Source organism: Theropithecus gelada, chromosome 13 (genome assembly GCF_003255815.1).
Source record: "Theropithecus gelada isolate Dixy chromosome 13, Tgel_1.0, whole genome shotgun sequence".
NCBI classification, from domain to species: domain Eukaryota; kingdom Metazoa; phylum Chordata; class Mammalia; order Primates; family Cercopithecidae; genus Theropithecus; species Theropithecus gelada.
The window spans coordinates 29,268,619-29,281,725 of NC_037681.1; the positions used below are offsets into that span (position 1 = coordinate 29,268,619).

At 37.8% G+C, this 13,107-nt stretch overlaps 1 protein-coding gene across 3 annotated transcripts in view; it reads right to left on the bottom strand.

Annotated features, from left to right (window-relative positions):
* KIDINS220 (kinase D interacting substrate 220) overlaps nucleotides 1-13,107 on the bottom strand; it is a 109,780-nt gene that overhangs the window by 83,286 nt on the left and 13,387 nt on the right. For 2 of the 3 annotated variants that reach the window (XM_025353580.1, XM_025353582.1), the window contains exons 3-6: nucleotides 7,985-8,083; nucleotides 6,892-6,990; nucleotides 2,283-2,381; nucleotides 1,437-1,538 (exon numbers count right to left, since the gene is read on the bottom strand). In XM_025353580.1, the coding sequence (XP_025209365.1) occupies nucleotides 1,437-1,538; nucleotides 2,283-2,381; nucleotides 6,892-6,990; nucleotides 7,985-8,083 (399 nt within the window). The remainder of the gene's footprint in view (nucleotides 1-1,436; nucleotides 1,539-2,282; nucleotides 2,382-6,891; nucleotides 6,991-7,984; nucleotides 8,084-13,107) is intronic. The other variant, XM_025353581.1, reaches the window with a different exon arrangement.

Below are 13,107 nucleotides of genomic sequence, written 5' to 3' on the forward strand. Positions count from 1 at the left end.
TAAGCTATTATTTTGTGTAATATTTTTAAGTGAGGCATAACATGTACAAAGTGCAAAAAATATACCAATTTTCACTGTACGACTTGATGATTTTTTACATATGTATACACTGGCATAACTACTGCCCAGAACAAGAGATGAATGATTTCCAACAGCCCCATAAGGTTAAACGATACTGTTGTACTTAAAGAAATTTATGTGCAGAATCTATTTTAATGACAAAAAACAAATCTTAAAGTAATAGCTATTTCCCTATATTTAGCTACAATAAATGTGAAAAGATTACAGTTATCCCCACAATGTGCCAAATACTAAGACCACTTATGGAAATAATGGAGGTACAAAATGGGAAAAAGCAGTCCTTATCTACATGAAACGTACGCTCTAGTGGTAAGAAGGATGTGGAAATCAATCCTTACAAGGCAATAGGTTATGTGGCCTAATGGAAATGTGCAGAGTACCCAGGAAGGGGCACCCAGGGTAAGAAGACTTAACAAAGAAGCTAACACCTCAAATAAGCCTTGAGAAATAAACAGGAGTTCATCAGGCAGAGGAAGTAATAGCATGCCTAGCAGAGGGAACAGAATAAACACAGAAACAACGTTCACAGAACGTCAGACAATCTGTTGTATCTAAAACACAGCATATATGTAAAAAATGGCAAGAGGTGAGCCTGAGAGACAGGCTGAAGCCAAACTGAAAAGCCTGGGTTTTATCCCTAAACAGTGAAAGCCAATGAAGCTTTCCAAAAGTGAAGAAGAAAAAAGATAATTAGGTAAGTATTTATGCAATAATTGAGGTAAGTGTTAAGTATTTAAAAAAAAAAAGAATAGCACATCATTCTGGAATGCTTTCTGGAGGTGCCGGCAAATAGACAGAGCTTCAGAGATGAAGAGAAGCTGAGGAGGAAGAGGCGGGCACACTGCGAAGGAGCCCTGGACCATGGGTCGTTTGGTGGCTGGCATGTGAGGAAGCGTGGGGGACAAGCAGCAAGAGAAGGGGAAAAAGGAAGGCAAGGCCCATCTTCACCCACCATACCAGAGACGGTCTTCAGGAATTTAAGCCCAAGAGAAAGATAACCAAACTTCAATTTTAGAAAGATCTCTCACACAACAATACAGAGAAAGCAGATAGGACTGAAGGTAGGAAGAAGAGTTACAATCGAAAACTTCAAACAATGAAGACAGGGACTCTTATCATCCCAGCCAGTTTTCTTGGGAATGATGAACGTGACATAAGAAAACATCAGAAGGATACTTACTACATAATACACCCAGGGAATCCATCTATGAGATATATATCTATATAAAATACATTAATATACAAAATATAAAATACATTAGAGAAGCCTCATGAAATCATATAAAAATGTTTATAACTTAGACACTGAGTGGACACAACACGGACTGGAAGCTGAAATGATGCTGCTGACCTACCTTATCAGAGCAGTTGACTTTAGCACCATTTTGCAGTAAAAGATGCACTATATCTGCATGTCCTCTCCCTGCTGCCCAAATGATGGGGTAAACACTGTACTGCTAGGATAGATTGGTAGGTAGGTAGGTAGATAAGCAGGAAGGAAGGAAAGAAAGCAAGCAAGGAGGGAGGGAAGGAAAAATAAAATCTTTTAGGTAGATATTTACAACACACATTTGCTAAGTAAAGTAAATATCAAAGGAAGTAACACAAAGCAATATTTTTTTAATCAGATTACAAACCATTCTCCATTTTAAAAACAGATGAAATACTCGTAATACATAATTGGCAACTAAGATATAACAAATCTTAAATAAACATATATTATGAACACATTTATTTTTGTAAATTCAACACATTAAAATGTGGTTATCTGGTCAAAAGGCAATACTATTAAGAAGAAAGCGAAATAAGAGGAATGTAAATATATATAACAGAATGTATAGAAAAACAGCATGATTATTTGGTAAATGTCTCTTTTCTTTAAATAAGTTCAGATTAAGGATTCACACACAGAAAACAGGAAGATGACTAAAGATTTCAAAATTTCCTTTTGCAATGTTATATAGTTATAATTAACATTTAAGCTCTAAGAGCTGCCTTTTTGCTGACAACAATTGAAAAATAAACGTAGCTTTAGATAAAAATTCTCATTACTGTGTGTGTTTTGAAATCATATTCTACATTATGTTTAATAAGATAAAGAATATTTCTACCCACAATGAAGCCAAGTATAATCAACCTTAAGTATTCCCTAAGAAAACTTACCACTTATAATACAAACAAATTTGTTTGTTAATGCTTACCAGACCAGTGACACTTGGATTGGCACCATGAGAAAGAAGCAAATCTACTACGTCAGTACGGCCTTTGTAACATGCCCACATGAGAGCTGTCCATCCTCCCTAAAGAAAAAAAGTAGGGGTAAGGGAATCAAACGTTAGATCATCTCTGAGTATAAAAAATGTCACTAATGAAATTTCTTTAGTAAATATCTTTATAAACCATTGTTTCATGATGGTAGTATTATATAGGTTTAAATTTCCAGGCTCCCCAAATACAATAGTACATGAAATAAGTCAAATCTCTTGCATCCACAAATGGTTAGTCCAAAGTTTATACTATATAACGAAACCTGAATTAGAGAACATTCATTATGAATTCTTCCAAATTTCTAAGATTTATTTTGGCTGTCTAAAAATATTTCTTCAGGCTGGGCGTGGTGGCTCATGCCTGTAATCCCAGCACTTTGCGAGGACAAGGCAGGTGGATCATGAGCTCAGAAGTTTGAGACCAGCCTGGCCAATATGGTGAAACTCCATCTCTACTAAAAGAATACAAAAATTAGCCGGGCAAGATGGCGTGCACCTGTAGTCCCAGCTACTTGGGAGGCTGAGGCAGAAGACCCACTTGAACCTGGGACGCAGAGGTTGCAGTAAGCCGAGATTGTGCCACTGCACTCCAGCCCAGGCGACAGTGCGAGACTCCATCTCAGAAAAAAAGAACTTTTTTCGTCAGAAAACTTTCTATGTTCCTAGATATTCACTTCTTTATATGAATTTAAACATTATCCAGAGAGAGATTCTAACAATCATATTCAACTCCTGCATTTAAACACATCCTTTAAACCCCAGATCATTATAGTACCTCTTGCTAAAAGAGAGAGGATGCTAAGGCATCTCATCTATGATCAGGATTTCCAGATGTAGGCAAGGTCATCGGGTATGAATTAACACCACACTTGATGATGTTCTCCTTACTAAGCTACAGGAGCAATTTTCTCCTTAACTATGATACAATTCAATAAAAAAAGACCAATGTAATCAAATCTTACTAAGGAATTTTATTTTAAGTACGGAGTATCTTAAAAGGGCACAGAGCCAGCCTGAAAGAGCTTCTAATGGATAAAGTTGGAATAACTTGAGCAGTAATATTAGTACTGGACTATAACCCAAGGAATAAATATTTATAAGTCCATACTGAAATAGAAAGATATAGATAGATATATAGATGAATGGATGAATGGATGGATGGATGGACAGACAGACAACAGACAGAGTAGGGTGTGGGGAAGGGAAGCAGGCACTCTTCCCTACAGAAGAATTCTAATTAATTAATGCAGAACATATGAGGGCAGCAGAAAATCATCATTACACCACTACAGTTATGGTAATAACTGTTGCAGGTAAGATTCACTGATGAATGCTAAATCAAATAGGTGAAAGTTTAGTCAGAAGAAAGGTATTTTGTTTAGTCTCAAAGCATCTTCCCCCAAATATTAAGTAATTACAAACGGAAAAATAGTACCCTTACAGTAATAGACACTACCCTAATCAAGAGATGAAGGCTGACATCACCAGTGACACCAACTGAAATCACGTTCCCCCAGGAGGTACACCAAGAAAAGCACATCGCCTCTGGGACATCCTTCCCTCTAAAGCACATCTGCATGTGAACACGAGAAACATCTACAAATCCAAACTGAGGAACAACCTAAAACTACTGATGAGTACTCTTCTAAAGTGTCAAGGCCGTGAAAGACACAACATATTTAGGTCAAATTACAAAGCTGGGCATTTGGTCAAGTAAAGTCTTACATCTATATTTTAACTTGTAAAATACTTGCCCAGAACTTTTTTTTTTTTTTTTTTTTTTGAGACGGAGTCTCACTTGTCACCCAGGCTGGAGGGCAGTGGTGCAATCTCAGCTCACTGCAAGCTCTGCCTCCCGGGTTCACGCCATTCTCCTGCCTCAGCCTCCTGAGTAGCTGGGACTACAGGCAGCCACCACGCCCAGCTAATTTTTTTGTATTTTTAGTACAGACAGGGTTTCACCATGTTAGCCAGGATGGTCTAGATCTCCTGACCACGGGACCTGCCCACCTCCGCCTCCCGAAGTGCTGGGATTACAGGCATGAGCCACCGCACCCAGCCTTGCCCAGAACTTTTTATCATCATGCCCTCACTTCAATTTGAATAATGTCCCAGCCGGGCATGGTGGCTCACGCCTGTAATGCCAGCACTTTGGGAGGCTGAGACAGGCAGATCACTTGAGCTCAGGAGTTCAAGACCAGCCTGGGCAACATGGCAAAACCCTGACTCTACAAAAAATACAAAAATTAGCCAGCCACGGTGGTGTGCATCTGTAGTCCCAGCTACAAGGGGGGCTGAGGTGGGAGGATCACTCAAGCCTGGGGGACGGAGGTTGTAGTGAGGTGACAGAGACCCTGTCTCAAAAAAAAAAAAAAAAAAAAAAATGAGGCCTAGGCAGGAGGATCACTTGAGGTCAGGAGTTTAACACCAGCCTGGCCAACATGGTGAAATCCTGTCTCTACTAAAACCACAAAAAGTGAGCCAGGCGTGGTGGCACATACCTGTAATCCCAGCTCCTTAGGAGGCTGAGGCAGAAGAATTGTTTGAACCTGGGAGGCGGAGGTTGCAGTGAGCCAAGATTGTGCCACTGTGCTCCAGACTGGGCAAAGAGCGAGACTCCGTCTCAGGGGGAAAAAAAAAAAAAAAAAAGAATAATGTCCCTCTGGCCCCCTACGTAAGAAACTACGAGATAAAATTTTAATCTCAAGAAAATGAAGCTAAATTGGCAAAAGATTGAGACCAATTAACTATAGTATAGCTTTATATTTCATGAACTCTTTCTTTACTTTGGTGCCAGTAAAGGTCCTCACAGGAAGAGTCCCCACTAGACTTCTGATATTAAATCCTGGAATCCTTCCTGAGCCCCACAGGACCTCAGTGGTCACTCTCCTCTCCTTAAACAAGTCCCAGGGACTCTGTCTTCCCTCAACTTGGTAGTTACTACTGCCCACCCACCCAATCCTTTGAGGTTAAGGTCCCACAATACTGGTTACTGAGAGAGACACGGTCCTCAGTTTCCCCAATTTTCAGTGTTTTAAAGCCAAAATAAAGACCCTTTAAATGTTAAAGTTTCCTGGTCATCACTTTGAAGAAATAGGGAGAACCAAAAAAGTTTAAGAAATCAGTTTTTACAAATCTTAATGCACTTTTACACATTCATAATGTATATTTTATTGTTCCTAATTCCCTTGCTGATATATGTAAAACAATGATAGAGGAGAAAGTCTTTGGAGCAGGGAGACCTGGTTCAAAACCCAGCCTAAGTGCTTACTAGCTGCGTGACTTAGGATAAAGATTCACCTCTTCCAGTCTCAATTTCCTCAATTATACATTGAGAATAAAATCTACCCTTAGTCCATAGGATTGTTCTGAGAAGTCAGTTAAATGACAGAGCAGCTATAAAGCACCTAACGAGGCCAGGCATGGAATAGCTACCTACTGGTATAGTACCTATTGGTATGGTACCTATTCCACACCTGGTCTCTTTAGGTGCTTTACAGCTGCTGTGTCATTAACCCATCTGATAATCTGGTAAGGTACCTTTAATAAAGTATTGAGAACTCGATAACTCCCTGCATTTCCCTTCTACCTTTCGTACCAACAAGGCAAGAACCACACTTCACTCTCAGCTGTCATATCCATCTTTGCCTCAGTTACTGACATCATTATCTTCTCTCCCTAAACTTTCACTGCAACGTACTTAAATTCTTTTTGGAAATATATAAGATACCAGCGGTTCCCTGTATCTTACTGTAAAAATAAGGATACCACCCATTGCACTTAGTTTTGAGAACAAATATAAGATTACACAGGTTGAACTACTGTGAAATTTTAATGTGTTATTAAGTGCAAAATGGTGAAATGCTAAGGCTTCTCAAAAACTCAGACCGTCTGTACTTCAAAAACCATCATCAGCTAAGTAATAAATATTTTATATATCACAGCAGATCATTTTCTTCCTTTCTTCTACTGTTTAAATCAACTTTTAAAAGGGCTGAACATTTTACAGAATTAGCCAGAAATGACCTCTCTCTTCACCTTATGCTTTAACCATATGCCAAGCTCAAGTAAGAGCTAAGTAATAATTAAGGATCACATCTTGTTAAACTTCTGTCATGCATGGATAGCATGTCTGAAAATAACCACATTTTAAAAATAAATCTAAAATATTATTCTGAAAAGTGTAACTTTGAATACCTGGTAATAGTTTTAAAACCATACGCTGTCCCTCCTAAAGTCCTACCTAAAGGAAACAACTGTCTCAGAAGATCCAAAATGTTGATATATTAAAGAGTAATGAGTTATTTGTAACAATATGTCAGAATTTTAAACTCTGAAATAAACGAAAAATGACTAAGAATATACTATGAGGTATATTATAACACCTGGGTTTTAAAACATTCTTGAGGGTCATTTCAATGTCCAACCCCAAATTCTAAAAACATTATTATAATATCATTTCACACATAAAAATACAAGATTTCACACATATCTATGATTATAAACAAGATTTCAGCTAATGAACATATAAAAATGTCCATACCATATCACGGTGCTCCAGGTTAACCCCACATTTCAGCAGTTCCTCTACGATGTGTATATGCCCTTCTTTCGATGCGGATATAAGTGCTGTCCAATTATCCTTGAACACATATTTTAAAAGTTATCATTTTCAAACCAAAAATAACATTTCAAAGTAAGGAAAACTAAATTTCACCTTACATACCAAATGATCATACCAAGTTGACATGACATGACCCATGCTAACTAAACTACTCTACAGTCACACTGAAGCTCTCTTAAGAATCCATCTGTCCACTTGCATCACTAAGAATGGGGTAAACATGGTTTTATAACCGCTTGTTCAGTCTTCTCACTGGACTTCTAATCATATACTGTGCTTTTTAAAAATGAGAAAAAATGATCATCAAAACCTCAAAGCTAATCCTCATGGCTAGCCACCATGACTATAATTTAAATTCAAATTAAAGAGACTGTAATCAGATTTAAAAGCACATTCACAGGCTACCAGACTACAGAGATCTCAAATGTTTAGATACAATGTGATAAAGAAAAGAACTATTCTCCTTTATTTTTAAAATAAAGGATATAAGCATCCTATGTTAACTTTTATTCCTAACTGTAATCATTCAATTAAGAAACAAAATAGATGTAGCCGTGTGACCCTCAAAAGCAATTCCAAAAATACAGGGAGAATCAGAGGAAATGTAACTGTGTGGAATGTCGATTTACCCCTCAGAGGTGGTATCAGAAGGGACCATATATTCCTGGCCATTATCATATGTAATGATATTTATAATAAGTTACCATTATGGGGAGTTACTTAATATGACTCATACGTGGATATCTTCTAGGCGGACATTTAACTGTATGTACACATGCTCTCTATTCAGCCAGTCTCATCCATATAAAAAAACCAAAGAGCTGAGATCCTTCATTGAAAGTAAAAATTTCTCTCCTGTATTACTCCTTTAAAAAAACACTGATACAGCCCACTAGGCAAAGTTGAAATATATGTAAAAGTTTTAATTATTACTTTTGAATCACCTCTGAAAAACAAAAAACATAGCAAAGAAAAGAGTGAGCAAATGATGCGTAAATTATTTAATATATACCAAATCTTCCAGATTGCAGTTAGCTCCATTCTTAATTAATTCCTTCACTATTTCCAGATTGCCTTGTTCAGCAGCTATCATCAGTGGAGTCTGGCCACACTAGAAAATATAAAGGACACAGGGAACTTATCAAGATATGCTACTTTTACTAAAACATCACAGTTAAATATACCAAACATTTCATGAATGTATGTTAAGCACTGGTTAGTTGTGTTTACTATATTTAATTTAGAAATAGCTTTGAACTTTAAGTTGCAGTTTAGTAGTAATTTAAAAGTCAAAGAAAAAATAAAACCTAATTTTTCTTCCCACAGTATTAACAATCTATTTTTGGCCCTGCAAATTCATTTAAAGCAAGTAAATATGAATAACACTAGGATTTGGAATGCAATTACTGAAATATACATAAAATTTCAGAATACTTATGGTAGCCAAATTCTCTAGCAATACAGGTAGAATACGATCTAGAATGTGCTTTTAATTACATATAGATGTTTTGCCTGAAATAGGACCATAAGAAGAAAAGTAAAATAATGAATAAAAACAACCAGGTGCTATGTATAATACACATATGTAGTTTTTTTAAAGCCTTCTCTTAGCAACTTAGTTCACTAAACTAAATAAAGCTCCTACTAGTGAAATCAGTGTCCCAGCCTTCGGGTTAAGAATGAGTCACAGGAGTACAGAGACGATGCTCCCTCAAGCCCTGGAGACAAGGGCAGGGCTCAGGCAGCTAGGTACCTGGACAAGTCACCCCTACCAGCAAGCCTCATCTACTGCAAGTGCAGTCAAAAGTTATCATTTTCTGTAAGTGCCATGACAGGAAACAGATCGGCAAGTACCAGGTTAGGCCGGGCGCAGTGGCTCAAGCCTGTAATCCCAGCACTTTGGGAGGCCAAGGTGGACGGATCACGTGAGGCCAGGAGTTCAAGACCAGCCTGACCAACAGGGTGAAATCCCGTCTCTACTAAAAATACAAAACTAGAGGGGGCGTCATGGTGCATTCCTGTAATCCCAGCTACCTGGGAGGCTGAGACACGAGAATCGCTGGAACCTGGGAGGCAAAGGTTGCAGTGAGCCAAGATCGTACCACTGAGCTCCAGCCTGGGTGACACAGCAAGACTTGTCCCAAAAAAAAATTAAAATTAAAATTTTTCAAAAAGGAAGTACCAGGTTAAAGAGGGATGATACTAAAGGTACTAAGACACACTAAGGCATATGAGAAAAATGTACACCAAAAATTAAGTTTAATTATGCAAACACTTAAACACCTACTTACTACATGTATATTAGTATGGGGGGAAATACCTATGATTCTTTTAAATGTCCACCTGACATTATTCCTCAGCTGAAAACCCTTTGATGTTTTCCCATAGTTCTTTTGGATAAGAACCAACATCCTTACCCATGCTGACACAAACCCTGAGTGATGCGGAGCAGGGCATGTGCCTGGCTCTCAACCCAGTCTGTGCCACCTCCAGCCTCAACGTGCCCTCCTGCTCATTCCCACCTCCTTACTGATCCTCTATAATTTACTTCTCCTATACTAATCCTCGTTTGTAACCACATTTTTATTGTGTGATTAACAACTGATCATTTCTGTCTCCCCTAAAGGCCGGGAAACATGTCTGTTTTGCTTATGGGTTTAAAACCATATACCCAGTGTGAGGGACAGGGACTGCCACACAGGTACCCAAATATTTGCTGAGTAAACGAGTGAGCAAAGTCTCAAAGAATTTAAAATCTATTAGGCACAAAATCCAAATAAGCAAACAGTTATAATGATTAGCAAAATACAACAGATGCTATTATAAGAATAATACAAGTAAGGATTTAAACACAAACACTGGTTTAAAGTTCAATATCGGTCACATTAAATACAGACATTCCTATGTAAGGATGGATGCTAAATTATATGTGGTAGCCACATGTCATCCAACCATGGTCATTAGGGAATGACGCATTACACATAAATAGATTTTCTGGGTGAAACAATTTATCTTCTCAACATTAAAGCTGATTATAACTTTTATGATAATCATCATTCTAAAAAGCTATGCACGTACTGCTACTTGTTAAACAGATTACCTGAAACATTACATTTATAATTCTGAGTCATAACTACCAACATCAATTACTTTGCCATGCATGCCTCTGTCAGCTCTAGGTTCTTTGGTATACATTCTACAGAACTGTTCTCCCTTCTAATCTACTGGGACACAAAGTCAGGTATCAAAGTCATTGGTAAAATATATAAATTAAAGCAACAGACTATAAATCCACAGTCCTGAGGATACATCAATTTTACATCACAGTTTTCAAAATTATAATTCCAAAGACTCAGGGAAGTTTTCTGTTTACTCTCTGGGTCACAGTTACATTTCAGATGTTCACATAGATAAGTGTTTCTAGATAATGAGAGAAAAACATAATATAAATGTTACAAATACATACAACACAAGTAGGAAAGATGGTATAAATTTGATAGCCTAGAAACATGCCAAATGAAAGACTCGAACTGTCATTCTCTTTTCTTGCAGAAACTATCAGTTGTCTACCCAGCATGTAGAAAGACAGGGCTTGTTGGGGGTGGCAGTGAGCTCAGCTGGAAAAAAAACGCCCAGTGTTCAGCCTCACTTGCAGCTGGAAATAATCCCACAATGGTGCCCTGGCTAGCTCTCCCAGGAAAGCTCTGTCAGGGACTAATTCTGCTGGTCTGTGCCTTTTCCTTCTTCTTGGCCAAACTGAGACACAGTGCTGGGGCTTTTGAACATGACGGATGTGATGCAATAGGCACACAGTGACGACTGGAGAGAAAGGAAGGAGCCTGGGTTCTTGAGGATATCCTGAAGCCATCATATTAGCCTTGAAATGGCTCATCTAGCTTGTCATAATGACAGAAAAACAAAACCTTAATTTGTCTAAATCACTGTTTTGAGAGCTGTTCCATGCAGTACAAAGCAATTCTTAACTGATGCACCTTTTGTATCTACACTATCCAAAAAGATAATGACTTTCAGGAAAGGCTGCCATAAAGTTTTACAGGATCCCCAAAAATAGAACGATTGTTACTTTGAAAGTTCGGCCTGAAAACAAAGCCTATCTTTGGATTTTCCTAGTTCTTGCTTAACCAGTCCAGTAACTACAGTTGTAGAGACAGAGTAACTTATATCATGAGAACTTTCATTTTTCTACTTGAAAATGAATCAATAAAGATCCTTTCCATACCTGACCCCACACATCCCAGCAAATTCCATGCCTATCTCCTTCCAGAAAACACAGGATTACCTAATCCACATAAACCCTGCTCTACTACTTATAGTGACCTCAAGCCAAAACACACCAAAAACAAAACAGAACACTATGCACCTACTGAAATACTGGACTTTATCTCAGCTTCCCAGAAGACTACAATGCAAAAACAGCTACTATTCAAGCATCTTTTTGCTCTTCCCAATTTCCAGGTTCCCATTTCTACTTATTTAAGTGTATGAAACCTAAATAACCACGGTTTTTTGTTTTTTTTTTAAAGCAGTCCTTCTGGAGGGTTTCTACTTCTTCCAATAACTATAGTGAAACTAAAATATTTTGAAATCCTCCTTTGAAATTTCCTTTAAAGTCTATTTACAGACCAGGCGCAGTGACTCTCATGCCTGTAATCCTAGCACTTTGGGAGGCTGAGGCAGGAGGATCACTTGAGCCCGGAAGTTGGAGAATAGCCTGGGCAACATTGTGAAACTTCATCTCTACAAAAAAAAAAAAAAAAAAATTTTAATGAGCCAGGCGTGGTAGCACACGCCTGTAGTCCTAGCTACTCGGGTGGCTGAGATGGGAGGATTGCTTAAGCCCAGCAGGTCAAGGCTGCAGTGAGCTGGATCATGCCATTACACTCCAGCCTGGGCAACAGAGCAAGATCCTGTCTCAAAAAAATAAAATAAAGTTTACTCATAAACATATAGCAAATTCCATTGCTTAAAGTCTCAGTTCATTTTCTTAAACAGGAGAAAAATGACCAGCCTCAACACTATTCCCTTATACCAAGGAGAGCTGAGAGTGACTGTTTGTTCCTTTCAAAAATAAAATAAAAATAAAAACGTTTTGCTACTCTACAACGGACAAAGATTTGCCATCACTGAAAATATTCATAGGCCAAAGATGTATCTAGTTTATAAATAAAGCAATAAAAGGAAACTAGAATTCACTGTTTGTGGCCAATTATGTGCTAATAAACACAGTATCAGGCAATTTTACCCCTTTTTAAATTTGTTTATTTTATATTTCTTAGAGATAGGGTCTCAGTCTGTCACCCAGGCTGGAGTGTAGTGGTGCAATTATAGCTCACTGCAGCCTTGAACTCCTGGGGTCAAGCGATCCTCCCACCTCACCCTCCCAAGTAGCTAGGTCTAAAAGGTGCCACACATAGCTAATTTTTTTAGAAGTAGGGTCTCACTACAGTGCCCGGGCTGGTCTCAAACTCCTAGGCTCAAGAGACTCAGCCTCTCAAAGTGCTGGGATTACAGGTGTGAGCCACTGCATACAGCCTACCCACATTATTTTAATTGATCTAATACTTAAGAATCTTTCTCAAAACTGATAACCAAAACACATTAACATGAAGTTACATAAAAATAAAACGAGAGAAAAGGGGAAAAAATACAAACAACTTTTTGTAATTCTATAAAAATTACATTTTATCAGAAGTTGTAAAAGCAAAATGCTTAAAAAAAAAAAAAAAATACCAGCTTTTACACTGAGCCATAACTGAACAAGCCTAGGTGGTTTCAAATTATCACTTTAAAACTCCAATTTAAATTGATACAATATTAAACTGGATATGTTAATATTCATTAAATGCTTACCTCGCATGATGCTAAACTAAGCTCTATGCCACTGTGCTTTACTCCTTACAGCAGTAAGATTAATTTTACGCTTACTGATGTGCTATCTTTTCCTTCCGAGTGAAGCTGTTTTCTCAGCATTCCCTAGACAAGTGTCTCTGAAGTAAAATTTAATGTTTTCAAACTATCGTATGGTTATTCCAAATATGCTAACATATGCTAACAAAATGACTAATTCTGTAATAATTTTATAACAATTAACCTCCAATGATTAGTATCTTATCT